Here is a 14,283-nt window from a genome sequence, read left to right as displayed (position 1 = left end):
ATCTTTGATTGCAAGTACTAAGTTGTAGCTCTGAAGAAAACTTGTATTGCAACCCAAAATGGTACGGTAGTGGCGCCCCCTTACCATGACCTGCTAAAAATAGTGTAAAGTATGAGAGCCCAGTCTTGCCAGTAAAATAAAAAAAATTGTGAGAAACAAATTCATTTGTATGAATTACTAATTTGTTATTACAAATTAGTTATTTGTTATCACGAGTTAATAATTCGTTATTTTGAATTATTTATTCATTAATATGGATTATAATTTCGAAATTACCAATTAGTAATTCGTGATGAAGAATTAGTATCCCACTGAAATGTTTGTTTAAGTGGCACTACTGGACTTTCGTACTAACTCGTGCGGACCACCAATATAATAAACATGGCCGACTCCAAAAAACAGGAGAAAAGAGCACCAGAGAAAAAAGTTGATCTTGGATTACTTGAGGAGGATGACGAATTCGAAGAATTTCCAGCAGAGGGTCAGTATAGACAACGTTGTCTTGAAAATACTACAGAAGATTTTTTTTATGTTTGTATCTGTTTGGGGCAGTCGGGGCCTTTCATCATGTTCATTTTCAACTTTCAATTGTCGTCGTTGGGGCGAGTTAGGGCTCACGTGCGATTCGTTTGGTAAAGATTAAAACTTTTCGCCCCTGTATTGAAGGCTTGGAAAGAGTTCCATGTACCGGTCATTACTGATCATGCCGGTCGTACTAGTCTGCGTCAACACACGTTAAAACTTAAGTAGCGTCAACAAACAGTGACAAAGCGTTAACATCTTGAGAATATCCTCTTGAGGTTTCAAAGTGGTTTTAATTTATATTCTTAACATGTTCCACTGACTGTGACCATGCCATGGTGCATGGACATGATGGACTGTGTAATTGTAAGAAAAATGGAATTTTATTCCAGATTCATTCCAGAAAACAAACATTTTCCAATGTTTTCGTGATAAATGGGAACCACCATCATTCTTTTCACTGCCGTCCACGCGAAAACAAGATGGCAGCTGGTTTGGCTGCACAAGCAGAATTATCATTTTAGATAAATGTAATATAGTGAATAGATGACATGTAGATCATACCCAGTTGTATATTGTGCATATAATTTTTTTGCATAGAGATTCATGAATAACTCGACACTTTGCTGACACTACTTGATGCTTTGTTGACGGTACTTCATGCTTGTTGACGCTAAATAGCATGACCCGATGATGATGCTTTATTTGGAAAGAGTTCCATATGCCTCTTGAGACTCCATCCTGACCCCGCATTGGATGCCACATCGCATAAACCCCTGGACTTGAGTTTGAGTCAGTCTTGAGACTGGTCGGAAAAAGTATTTTAGAAGTAAACAACTGTGTATTTTCCCTCCTATTCAGTGACCTTTTTTGGCATGTTTTTGAGTTTTGCTTTTTGATGGCTTAAAGGTCACTATAGGGAATAAATACTGGTGGTCGTATGTGGAACTCTTTCCCTGTTTATAATGACATTTTTTGTTTTCATTATGTATTCCCAGGGCAAAGCCTGGCAGACATGGCATGTTTAGGTCGACATTTACACAATGGCTAGCTTATTGTTTATGTTAAGGAAGTTTAGGCAGGTCTGTGTATTCTGTCTGCTTTTTTGCACTGGTTGGGTGTATTGGAAACGGGAACTAGACCACTCTACAGCGAATGGATCTCAGACTCTCTGGGGGTATGAAGCTACCAAGAAAAAAAAATCAAATATAGAGAGTAAACAGGTGATCTGATTAAGAAACTAAAGAAACTAAATGGGGGGAAAAGGAACAAAACTCCTGCAGCGATTTGGCTCGATCTTAGCACATCACGATTGCAGACCAGCACACGTTCAGCGGCCCAGACTGTACATGAACAATATAAGCATATCTGTACCAGATCACGATCAAACATACACTGCCTAATTTTCTGAAGAAACCTGTGGACCATCACAGACTATGTTCCTGAATTTTAAGTCTTCGATCAACTTCCTGATGCCCCTAAAAAAGAATTAGGCAAGAATAACTTCATTTTGGGAGAAGCCAGTGAAAAAGAGTGAACTACGCGTTGTCTAGTGAGCAGATTGGGAGAGATAATCTGTCAAGGTGCGCTGACTTATTCTTGTGAATTTTTCTGAAAGAATGGGGAAGCGAAGAGGAGGATCCTACTGACTCCAATGTTTGGGAGGACAACTGGGATGATGATGATGTGGAGGATGATTTCTCCAAGCAGCTGAGGTTAGTATCAATTGAGGGGGTGAGATTTCTGGAATATTGCTAGTGTGCCAAATATCTTTTTGCGATGTTTATGTTGGGTCCATGAAAAAAGCTTAATTTCAGCTGAATTTGCCAGTTGCCACTTCCACAAGCAAACAGGTATTTTAGTTTTATTATGACAGGTTAGATCTAAATCAAAGTATGTGCAGCATTTTTTCAAACACTACAGATTTTTTTCCTCTTTTGTTCAGAGCGGAACTTGAAAAACAGGGGAGCAAAGACCAGCCAGAACCAATGAAGACGTAGCATGAAGCAGGAGGGGGGTCAAGGGTCACATCTGAGGTCATTTCACCTTGGGAAAACCTAAACGAGGTTTAAACTGAGATCTATCAGCTACGGACTTGATCAGCTCAGTAATTGGGCATCAAATTATAGAAGAATGTACGTCATCATGTTGGCATCAGATTTTAAGTTTCACTGTGTAAAGCTGTAGGTTGTAGAGAGTGTTTGAACTGACATTCAAAGACTTGCATTTATTCTTTATAAAAGTTTCTTTTATTCTGTAATGAAATTTGCAAGGAACTATCCATTTCTACAGTAGTTCAAGGGCACTGCAGCACTACCACCTCACAAATAAATGTTGCAAAGATGCAGATACTCTTCTGATTAGTTGACTAAATTTTCTTGGAATGCTTATCTGGGAATACTTAGAGGCTCTGAATGACATAGCATTCTAAAAAAAGGCCTTGTCAGTGAATTCAGTGTCTGGTTTCGTGTTGCTTGTTGGTTATAGCCAGCTGATGCTTTGAATACCTAACTTCAAATGCAGTTCTTCACAAAATGAAGCAGACATTTGTAAGTTTTCCAAGGTGTTTAAGGAACCCATGTGCATTTTGTTCCATCTACCCTTACCTCATTGTGAACTTCTATAAGTTGCTTTCAAGAAAATTCTGAATTTTTACATGGTTTCAAAAGGGAGTTCCTTTTGTTTTGTGTATTAGTGGATTTCTTTTCTTTAAGTTTTTACAAGTGCAGTAGAAATAAAAGCCACTGTAGAAGATCAGGATAAGTCTCCACAATTGATACATTTATTTAAACATAAGGAAACTTTGGGTGTAAACAAAAGTCCCATCACAAAATTACAATGAATGATCTGTAAAACATTTTTTAACTTGGAAACACATTGTTCCCTTCATGGATGTTAACTACAGTATATGAAAGAAGTTCAATTAAAATTGTAAGGATAAAATTGTTAAATATTTGTGGTTTATAGTTTAATAGTGTCTCTTTTGATGACTATAAAAATTTGGCTCTTTACTTCCAATACCTACTCATGAATATTTTATTCATTTTCAGTGCAGATAAAAAGGAATAAAAAGTTTACGTGACTGTTACTGAAAGCATCTGTATAAATTGCCTGCAAAGCTTATAAATCCCTAAATACCTCAACACAAATTTACAGTACCTGTAAGATAAAAAAAAATCCCAGTTAAACAAGATCACGTAGCAATACATTAAGTTTAGCACTTCATAATTGATAAATAAGTGAAACATGTTCCAGAGTAAATGCATCAGTGGTTTCTGCCCCTTTTCAATTTTAACACTTAAACTCGTTTTATGTCAAATTCTCCCATACTAATTATATATCTGCTCGTATTCCATGAGAATGTGTTGTATAGCATGATTTAATGTATTCTGGTTGAAACAGGTTATCATTATTGTTTCAATATAAGATACATGTATTTACACAGTAGAAAAAGTATATGTACACCTCTCCAAAGAGTTTTCAAAAAAGCTTACGAGATTTTTATCTGAAAGATGCCATGTAGAGATGTTAAGCATTAACACTGATGATAAAAGAACCAAAACGACCCCATACTAATTCTACTTATTTTTACTCATTTCAAGACAGTGGATCATATAACACAATATAATTTGGTTGAAAACAATTATAGCTTCATATTTATTATATTCTTATTGCTTCATTCCTTTCAACGGCAGCAGAGTGATTTTTGAAATAGAAACAGTGGAGAGTAATATGTAGACAGAGAAAAAACACAATAGTTTGAAAAAAGGCAAAGACACAGAATAGGAGTTCTTGCAGACAACTTTGATTAAAAGGCACAGATTCAGTTAAAAGAACCAACTGTGGACACCCTGATGGAAATTATCACAAACCTTTGTAGGCATCACTGGATAGAAAAAAATTGGACCTGGACACCGAAGGACTACCTTGAAGGTACACAAAGCCAATGGCCATAACAAGATGGAGTCTAAGACTGGACATTGTAAGGGATAGAAAGGTCCTTCTTCTTGAAGATGAACAGCAAGATGCCCACACCAAGCACAGTTCCAACTATCAACATTCCAATTCCAAACCCAACAAAAGCTCCTACAAGAGATATAGAACATTTTGGATTTATCCAAATATGAAAATGAATTAAGGTCATCAACATTTTATTTCTTTATCATGTGGTTCACCATGGTAATAACATTACATTTCCCAAGTTTCCATTGCAAAGTAAAAGCAAGTGACTGAGCTCCAACAAACAGGAGAAATTCTCCCAGAGGTACACATTGATTCCTGTGAGACTATAGAAATGGTCATAGAGGTTTTAATTTACTGAGCCTGAAATGGTTTTAAGAATGTTTACAAGCTGAGTGAGCAGGGAATATAGTAACCTCAGCTCATTAAGACTTGGTGTCAAGTGTATTTTATAAAAATGATCTACTGTTACATGACAACTTTGGTTGCTCTACAATTTTTAAAGAATTTTTGAATGGACGCAACAAGTTTAATATATGATGATCACAGACTTTAGCAACAATATTCTTGACGGTAAACAAATACCAACCAAACCTTACCAGTGCTGAAGCCCTGAGAGCCACCTGGGTTGGGCTTGTTAGAACCAAATGTGTTTCGCAGCGAGTCAGGCTTGACAGTCAGTGTCTTCTCCTATTGAGGAAAAAAAGCAAAACAGAATGCTGTTCAAGACTGCCAAAGATGACACATTGATGTGTCTTTACATGACAGGTTTTTCTTCAAGTACAATTGTCTTCCATTCTGCTCATACACATATTCAAATGCATAAACTAACACTTGAACGGTACTGGAAGTTCCCATTTCACCCAATCATACTTTAGCTGCAGAACTTTACTGAACATCCAATCACATTATCAATTACAATCTTTCTTTACCGTGCCATTGTAGTGGAAGTTGATATAGAGGAACTTCTCCTCCAGAACAGTGTTGATTGTCATCTCCAAGGTAACTATCGCATCAGTCAGTGATGGCTGTTTGATCATGTCCACGGCATTCCCCTTAACATCAGGAACTCCAAGTAGGGTGAAGAAAACAGTTGTTACTTTGTCGTTACTTTCTTCTGCCTATGTGTGCGTTCACAAAAAAACAAATGAGGGAAAACAAATTAAAACCTGACATTGAGTTAGGAGTTGTTTTCTAAAAGACTGAGCAATGTACAGCCTTCATGCAAAAACTATATATGATGCTCTGAGGCCATGAAGGACCAATCATATGGTTTGCCATGAGGCATTTTCTGCAAGATGAGCACAAACCAGTATTCTGTTGTAAGAGAAAGGCATCCGACTAGTGTTACTGTGGCAACGGTAGTCAAGCTTTCAGTCATTTATTTTGCTGCTTCTTTACGGAGGGTATAATTATTAATGCGCATAACGTTGTAGGATGGGGAAATTTCCAGTGGGCAGTTGGCAGCCAGTTCATTGGCTTGAATGACTCTTTTTTAACTGGTTTCCATTTCATTTCTGCACGTTATTTCAACACCTTCTCTCTCTGTGTTCTTATTTTCTATGCCCAGCACAAGTTCAAAATTTAGTTTCAAAACAAAACGTTTGAACACTCAAAATGCAAATGTAGATTAAAACAACACTCCTTATTTAAATTAAAATCAGGAACAAGTTTGATAAATTCCACTCCATATAATTACTTAAACTGCAAGGTATGTAACATTAAACTAACACTAAAATTCAGTATAGAACTACTGACTGTCCTCAAGGAAAAAATACTAGTCTTGTCTCAAGGAGTTCACGTGTTGCTGTTGAACTTACAAGCACATTTGCAATTCTGGAGGGTGATATCCCCGCAGTTGTAGCAAGGCTATTTACAACCCCATGGTAAAACTCAAAGGTGTTGTTTGCTATGACCATGTTGTAGATACCTACAGGAGGAAGAGAATTGGAGTACATGTATTCCCCACTGCTCTACGCTCAGGCATGATTTGCGTGGAAATATTTCACAGATTTACAATTTGAAAACTTTTTAGAACTCCACTGATTGTAACATTCATGTGACATGTCAACAAAAGCGAGAACTTTGTGAGAAATGCCAGGAAGTATTGCCACCTTAATTTTACTAGGAAACAAATTAAATTTAAAACCTACAAACAAATGAGAAATCTGACTTGTTCGTGTTGAACATACGTATAATATCTGAGAAATGGAGAAGCATTCACCTGTCTCCAAAATGTCAAAGGCAAGTTCCTTGCCATTGTTGCTGTCAAAGCACGGAGACAAATCAAAGTGAGAGGGGTCCACATTAGCTGCGTCATAGTGGAAATAGTTAACAATGAAGCTCCCATTCCTCATTGTTCCATTCTTCATCTTCAAACAAAAATAAGAATAAAACAGGACCTTGCTCAAGTCTGATTTCCTTATGAATGTTAAACTTTTGCATGAAACAGGTTTTGCTGAGTTGTAAAACAGCAGCCATGCAGCTGTGAGCACTGAACCTGAGCAGCTCCAAGCTCGCATAAATGAAATTAAAAATTCAAAACACTTAAGAAGTAATCATAGCTGGATGGATAGTTTTAAAAGAACAGAAGAAGAAGCTGTTTACTAGCTGAGCAGAAACGGAGTTGAAATGAGTCAGAATGAAGTTTTTGCCAAACTTGACAAAACATTTTTCCAGCTGTGAAATTCATTGTCTCTATACCTTCCTGTTCTCCAGTAAATACCTATGCATGTGAGCGTGCAACAAGATTTTGGATAGGATGCTGTTGAGATTGTCATACCTAGAACCCTTAGGTAATACATGTAGATATAATACTATACCTTCAGATTCCATTCAACCTTTGACATGGTAGGCATATATGTTGACATGTTCAATCCTCCTTGAGTGTTCCAAGAATCCTGTTGGCACAAAGAAGACACCCAGAAGATTTCTTTCATCGATCTTAATTTGATCTCAATTTGAAGATATTCACAGCATCACTTGTAAGACTAACTGTAAGCATGCAAGAAGAGTTCTCTTTAAGTTGTAAGTTGACCGTATTTGCATCTTTTTTGTACAAAAAAATGTGATAACAAAACTGCATGGCATTTTCTTTCTTACCGTAGTAAAAAAAAATTCCCAAGTGCTGTTTGTTTGAAATGATGAATTGTTTCCGATCCAAGTGGGTTTCCAATCTGTCCTTTTCGCAATCCAGGATTCGGCCTGCATATCACGCAGCTCAGACTAAGGCAAGGAAAGAATTGAAAGACTCACAAGAACTTTCTCTAAAAAGTTGTCTGTGATCACTGGCGGTGGAAGCTGGGGGAGGGGACTGGCCCCCCACTTTAACGACTGGGGGGCCAGTCCCCCCCCCCCCACTTTTTGCAGTCCTATATCTGGATAGGGCTAAAGGGATTGAGCCCTAAATGGCTGATGCCTGATGGTCTAACAACTGCACCCCTCCCCCATCTCAAAATCGTTCCACCGCCGGTGTCTCAGTCAGATACCAAGCGTCAGTGGAGCAAAGTGTGCATCAATGGAGAAAGACACTAATTTTTAGAGAGTGTACATATCACTACCACTAGCAAGTCGAATGTCCTCAAACTGCAACAAAGGCATGCCACACATCATGTTCTCCCATGGTCATCCTCATCTCAGTTGTGGAGGCTAGCTCAGATCCCAGCATAGCTGGACTACATAGGTTAGTGTCTACCCCCCTCTAGAGGCTGATCCTGTGATCCCTGGATCTTGTATACAGTGACTGCAGTGTAAACACGCCGTGCAGTTTAATTCTACAATACTCAGCAAAAATCCCTTCTCCCTGAAACGAAGATTGGCTTTACCCCCTGAGGCTATTCTATGAGTTTTTAACTCAGTTTTTGCCCTTTGTACTGAGTGCTATTATGTCCTAAACACAAGTAAAGAGTGACTGGAATTTGTCTTGGCCCCTCACCACTCCTTGGTATTGCCAGTCTTCTACTTCAAAGTTAAAGAAACTGGCGACACTCTTAATCTGGACATGCACATTGTCAGGGGACTCAGCATCTGGTGAATACAATGATATAGGGGTGATGTTGCAATGACCAGTGTCCATGTTGACTCGGTATGTCAATCCTGGAAGAACAAAAGGAAAACAAAGGGACTGCTTTAGCTTTTTTAATTAGAAAATAATATTCTGTGGAATCTTCACAACAACCAAATCACAATTTAATAAATAAATGAATAAAATAAATGAACTTTTTGTCACACCTTAGAGGGTTAACACAACTGGCTGTGACAAGTGTATAAAATATGTAACTTTGCCAACATCTTTATCACTATTTACTCTCTCATATTTCAATACGACACCCAGATTAGGCATGGGCAGTTCCACATCCGCAAATCACAATATTTCAGTTTTCTGTCTTCATCTGAGCACTTTGAATTTTTTCAGAGCATGAACTTAAAGTCAAGATTTACAAAAAGCAAATGGTCGATTAGATCTGTTTAGATATGCTTCACCATTTCAACAGATGGCCCAAAGTTTACAACACCCACAGATCCAAGATATTATATCTTGCTTTGTTTACATGTGCACTTTCCTATGTGAGCTCAATTGACTGGGTCCAATCTCTTTGCCATAGGAAGGCACACATCAACAAAGCAGGGCATCATGGGTCTATTGGTACATTTCTCCATATCTACTGAAAATTATTGCGACACTTTCATTTTAGTTTTCTAAGTATTTGGGACATATTCCCGCTCGGTGAAATTAACAATTACAACACCTGTATTGAAATCATCCAGAGAACGGTAGGGTGTACGCATGCTGGTACCATTATTTCTTAAACTGTAATAATACACAGCCATCCTGCCTTTGTAGTCATACACTTCCTACAAGACAACAAGTGGAGGAAAAGGTAGTTGAACACCAACAACTTGTTCATAGCTGGTTATATAAAGTTTTTTGTTAATTTCTTATTAAATTGAAAACTAAATGTCAAAGAACAAATCTGAATAAATAGTGTTGGTGATGGAACATTGTTACCCAGGGCAAATAAAATATGCTAAGAATACAACAATGAATTTTTCTGATTTGCTGAGTTAAGTCTTTCAAGCATTTAAAGTTCAATGAAAGGCAGAGGTTCATTTCAAACAACAACAATTATTGCAATACATAGTTACTGTTCAGAGATTGATATCATTGAATCAAAAAGGGGGAAGTGTAATGCCATAAATTCCAAATTAAAACTTACTGACACATAGAAAACTCGCTTTAGAGGGGGTATCACAACCTCAAGACTTTGGAAGAAGTGGTCTGGGAGCTTTGGTAATGGCTTCAGACTTTTACGGCCTGGACACACTACCCCAAGCGGAGGCTAATTGCAAGAAAGATGCAGATCAAGTGTGAATCAGAGGTTAATGATCAGAACACACACAGGGAAAGGTTTTCAACTGGTAACCGCCAAACTACTTTAACTGGAGCCAGGGTTATGTATTCAGAAGTATCCATTTTAACTTATGACACTGCTTTAAAATTCGAAACATTTTTGGTTGTTCTTGGAATGCTGTTTCCCATTCAAAAAGGTAAAAAAGTCCCACTGTTGACTAGTCAATGGTTTCAAATCACACATTTTCAATACACAATTTATGAACTGCGCGTAGGAAGCCTCTTTCATAGAACACTGGCAAAGTAATTCCAATGGATAATACTGAATATAAACAGACTGAAGAATAGTGAAGGAATGTTTTCTTCATTTCCAACAACCAATGTTCCTGAACTTACTTCAAATGTTCGATCAGCAAACTTGGGATGAAACTGCACATCAAAGAACTCATACACATGACTGTAAGAGTGTGTGCCATTTACAGGAACAAGATGTCCATTGATGAACTTTTTGTTCGAAGCTGAAATTCAAGGGGGAAATGTGTACATTCTAGAGGGAAATTCCTCTGTTTTGTTCTTTCCTTAAAGTAAACAAACAATTTAAACAAACCACCATAATGGATTTGTTTCTGCCAATTCTACACTACCAATGTAAAACAATTTATGTACAAATTTCCATTTTGTGAAAATGACATCAAAAACATCAAGTGAATGAATCTTTAGTTTAGGGAGAGGGTTTAAGTGAACGAAGAAAACTAAATAGGTACCAATACAGAAAATACTTCGGTTCCCCAAATATTGTTTCTGCTTGAATGCAGGAAAAAATACTATCAGCAGGAAATAAAGGTTTTGAAAGTGTCATAGGAATACAGTACAGATAAATTTACACAGAGAACAACCTCTCACAATGACTACATTCCGACTGACAACAATTAAATAAATCAGCTTCATTTGCATGGCCATCTAGTGTTCTGGAATCTCTAATCAACATATGACATCAGAGGCAATATTCTGAAAAATTTGGCAAATAAAAATAGTATAAACTTGTGAGCTTCGGAAGCACTGATTTTCAAACTTTTTCTGATCTTTGAACGTGTGAAAATATGAAATTTTAGAATAAAATATACATTTTTTCACTAAGAGTATTAAAAATAAATAACCAAGTTATGTAAGCATCCAAATTCCCATGTTTTGAAATATTAATTATTCAGATCTCAGCTACGCTATGATTTATGGCAAGACATTAGTTACATTTCATACTAATATTCCTTGATTACCTGTTCCATTCAAGGCCAATCGTAGCGGTACCTGGGTGTCACCATTTGCAGTCTTGTAGCCAGGTACTGTGAAGTAGTAATCCAGGAGGGATGTTGCATTGGTTTCCTCAAAATACCAACAACTTTGCCAATGATCGGCAGGTATGCCTCGCACGTACGTGGTGCCCATGTAAGTCTCATTGTATGAGGCACCAAACCTGAAGATATCTGCGGCACTAGCAATATGGGCTGTGCCGTTCTGCAGCGTAAAGCCAAAGATGTTGAAACCTTTTGCTGTCACATTTCCAACGGTGCAACTATCACCTGCAGATGGAATAAATTTCAAACATACGTTAAAACTCGAACACCAAATTGTATTATTGTAAAGTTAACTGAGTTAAAGAAGGAAAAGCTGTTTTCAATTTGTTTTCCAAACTTACTGATTGAGCAAATGTCCTGATTGGTTCCTAAAATCTAGCAGATGTCATGAATCGATCAGCATCAATATTCTACTAACAGTAACAGATCTCACAATAGTCCAATCGCATACCTGACCAGCATACTAACTTGATAACAAACTTTAGATTGACTATTTTCTTTTCCAGAGTTTCCTGGTTTTCTGTATGAGGTAAAGGAGTCATTTCAGATTTGTTGGTCACCACTAATTTTCAATCATTTCTTGTGTTATGTTTGTAATATGTATAGGTGTACTACCCTATTTATCAGTACATGTATCAGTTAATACCCATTTTTCTAATACGAGACCTTTGTGCTCTTTATTTTCTGTGGGAAAAAAAGGAAATTTAAATGGAAAATTTTATCTCGTGTTTTATTCTAATCACAAATTTATGTAATCTGTACATTTATGGACATCTTTGTATATTTTATAAGATTTATTGATGTAACCACTACACAATTCAACCTTTGGGTTGAAAGCAAGCGAGAACGCCAATAATGATTTTAATAACAGAATAATATTAATAACCAGGGTACAATTTATATATTACATATCAAGTGATATAAATATATTAGAATACTATTTCACTATAGAAGCCTATGTTAATCATTATAATATTATTACAAAATATAAAAAGTGGACCTACCAGAATAAACCCTGATAATTTCTCTGGTAGCGTAGTTGATAAATGTCTGTGAGATATTCCCATTGTAGATATTATTGACAGCACCACGATTATTAATATAATCGTAGTATTCCACTACCTCAACTGTGTTATTCCAGCCAAGAATGTTGGCTTCGACCTGTGTGTTAACAAGAATTTGGCCACAAGTTCAATAGCTTCAAAAAGACAATACAGTCTTAGATTTATTTCATGCAAAAATATAACTCTTGACTAAAATCCATCATATCAAATAAAAATTCAAGACATCAGAAAAGATGTTGCTTTCAAGATTGGGCACGCGAGAAAATAGTTAGTTTCCTCCTTGAAGGAAATGTTCACTCGGAAGGAATCACAGGCACGGAACAAACACTAAGACAAAGAAGAAAAAACACACAAGACTGCATAAACAAACAACTTCTTGCATTCATGCAAATGTTTCTAATTGCCCTTGAAAAATATCCTAAATACAACAATTTCCACTGAACCGGAACATTCCTCCCCTTCATTTCATACAAACCCTTAGCATAAACTGCTCAGGAAGAGAGGGGAGGGATGGTCCATCTCCCTCGGAAGTGTGGGGGGTGCAGACATTGGGGTCTGGTTGTGCATGTACATCTCCTGCTATCAAGTAGAAAACACTCAGGAAAACAAGCAGCATTGAAGGTGCCATTTCATTCACTGAAAACAACATCAGAGAAAAACATAATAGGCCTAAGCAAGATATCTAAAAATAAATTGCATAAACACACCTACATCTGAGCATATTTTATCCTTTAAGGTGAAAGGATTTTTGTACTATTACCAATCTGTTCCCATTATGATGAGTCCAAGCACTAGGTCTATATCTTTACATGTACATGCTTTATGCTCAAAAGTAGGCCAATATCGGGTGCTGAAATGAAAGAGCCCACAAAAAATGGTTTACGCAACAGGAGATTTCAAGGTTAAATGAGCATTCACAATTAAATCAGCATATGGCAATACCCATTCGCCAATTGTGGCGACTGATCAATGTGTTCCTACCTAGCTCTATGGATGAAACAAGGCAAACAATAGTCATGAAAGAGTATACCACAGTCAACGCCAACAAAATCTGTATCAAGCATTGGTGCTCATGGCGCACGTAGCTCCCAATATTACATATATGTATGATGTGAATAATTTTGCCATTGGCAGCTTATTTTGGGGGATTTTTACACCCTGCAATCTTTCCAGCAATAATCAGAGCATTGGATTTGTGTATACTGCCTACATCATCCCATCACTTCCATTCAGCACATCGTTGATGCATGCCTCTATGGCCATGCCTCCATGGCCATACCTCCATGATCCCAGTGATGGATTCGATGCAAAGCTATGCAAAAGGAAAGGGTAGCTTAGCTACGCCTTATGACATTGTTCCCAGAAAGTACAGACCAACAAAACTCTGGAAGTGGGACACATTTTGAAGACAACACTTCTCATCGTGAATTCGGTCAACTTACCTCGCAACTGCGTAACTGGGTTCCAAAGATGCCGATTCTCCGGTACTGACCTACATGTACACTGAAGAGCGGTCTATCAACAAGCCAGTCACGAGTTTTGCGCGTACCGGTCTTTTTTATTCCACCTGCTCTGAATAACAATGGGATTTGTTGCGCTATCTTCGGTTCCAGACATAACCGGGTGCGTAGTGAAAGTTACATAATACCTTCTCATAGAGCAAGAAAACACTCGTTCGTTATATTTACAACATGCGAGTATACTTCGTAATGACCTAATCCATGCCTAAACCAGATAGAATAGGAATGAAAACTGAAGGATCGTTGGGGAATAATCCAAAACAAATAACTTGGTACAAATAAGGCTGAAAAATAGGGAAAAACACGAGTCCAAACAACACGGTAACGAAAACATTTCCATTTGTATAAATAATAATTTATTCCAATTGAGAGAACAAATTATTAACCTCAGTTACAAATTGCAGTGTGAGACAAAGTATATACAACATAGTAAAGAAAAATTCAAAAAGGCACTTTTACAAAATATAAACCATGTTCTACTTTCAAAATGCTTTACACAGCACAACAATGGTAAG

General features: G+C 37.2%; 3 protein-coding genes across 4 annotated transcripts in view; 2 read left to right on the top strand and 1 right to left on the bottom strand.

Annotated features, from left to right (window-relative positions):
- Nucleotides 1-324: 324 nt before the first annotated feature.
- LOC147798483 (26S proteasome complex subunit SEM1-like) lies at nucleotides 325-3,473 on the top strand. Its single transcript, XM_087140363.1, has 3 exons — nucleotides 325-481; nucleotides 2,141-2,237; nucleotides 2,468-3,473. Exons 1-3 carry the CDS (start codon nucleotides 382-384, stop codon nucleotides 2,520-2,522), a joined length of 252 nt encoding a protein of 83 aa, XP_086996489.1. The 5' UTR covers nucleotides 325-381; the 3' UTR covers nucleotides 2,523-3,473.
- A 546-nt stretch (nucleotides 3,474-4,019) lies between these two features.
- On the bottom strand, nucleotides 4,020-13,784 carry LOC147798482 (uncharacterized). 2 transcript variants are annotated; one of them, XM_087140361.1, is made up of 15 exons: nucleotides 13,691-13,784; nucleotides 12,724-12,884; nucleotides 12,189-12,345; nucleotides 11,107-11,409; nucleotides 10,229-10,350; nucleotides 9,699-9,821; nucleotides 9,231-9,336; nucleotides 8,417-8,577; nucleotides 7,585-7,707; nucleotides 7,305-7,382; nucleotides 6,707-6,854; nucleotides 6,303-6,412; nucleotides 5,415-5,603; nucleotides 5,082-5,172; nucleotides 4,020-4,608 (listed from the first exon to the last, which is right to left on the bottom strand). In XM_087140361.1, the coding sequence occupies exons 2-15, from the start codon at nucleotides 12,874-12,876 to the stop codon at nucleotides 4,490-4,492; spliced, it is 1,983 nt and encodes a 660-aa protein (XP_086996487.1). In that variant the 5' UTR covers nucleotides 12,877-12,884; nucleotides 13,691-13,784; the 3' UTR covers nucleotides 4,020-4,489. The 2 variants fall into 2 exon arrangements, with proteins under 2 accessions (XP_086996487.1, XP_086996488.1); XM_087140362.1 differs by lacking the exon at nucleotides 13,691-13,784 and adding an exon at nucleotides 13,009-13,029.
- Nucleotides 13,785-14,239: 455 nt separating this feature from the next.
- Nucleotides 14,240-14,283, top strand: part of LOC147798481 (inactive serine/threonine-protein kinase ULK4-like) — a 7,218-nt gene continuing 7,174 nt past the window's right edge. The window contains exon 1 of the mRNA XM_087139996.1: nucleotides 14,240-14,278. Coding sequence (XP_086996122.1) covers nucleotides 14,240-14,278 — 39 coding nt within the window. The remainder of the gene's footprint in view (nucleotides 14,279-14,283) is intronic.

This window comes from Acanthaster planci, linkage group LG08, assembly GCF_054643075.1.
Source record: "Acanthaster planci isolate LZ-2023a linkage group LG08, COTS_SCS, whole genome shotgun sequence".
NCBI lineage: Eukaryota > Metazoa > Echinodermata > Asteroidea > Valvatida > Acanthasteridae > Acanthaster > Acanthaster planci.
This window is presented reverse-complemented; position numbering and strand designations above follow the sequence as displayed.

Excerpts from the sequence above, each read along its gene's own strand:
- LOC147798483 (XM_087140363.1), top strand. The coding sequence starts at position 382 with ATGGCCGACTCCAAAAAACAGGAGAAAAGAGCACCAGAGAAAAAAGTT. Across the intron at positions 482-2,140 it reads CGAAGAATTTCCAGCAGAGG|AATGGGGAAGCGAAGAGGAG; the intron begins GTCAGTATAGAC and ends TTTTTCTGAAAG. Across the intron at positions 2,238-2,467 it reads GATTTCTCCAAGCAGCTGAG|AGCGGAACTTGAAAAACAGG; the intron begins GTTAGTATCAAT and ends TCTTTTGTTCAG.
- LOC147798482 (XM_087140361.1), bottom strand. The coding sequence starts at position 12,876 with ATGGCACCTTCAATGCTGCTTGTTTTCCTGAGTGTTTTCTACTTGATA. Across the intron at positions 12,346-12,723 it reads CTGAGCAGTTTATGCTAAGG|GTCGAAGCCAACATTCTTGG; the intron begins GTTTGTATGAAA and ends GTTAACACACAG. Across the intron at positions 9,337-9,698 it reads AGCGAGTTTTCTATGTGTCA|GAAGTGTATGACTACAAAGG; the intron begins GTAAGTTTTAAT and ends GTTGTCTTGTAG.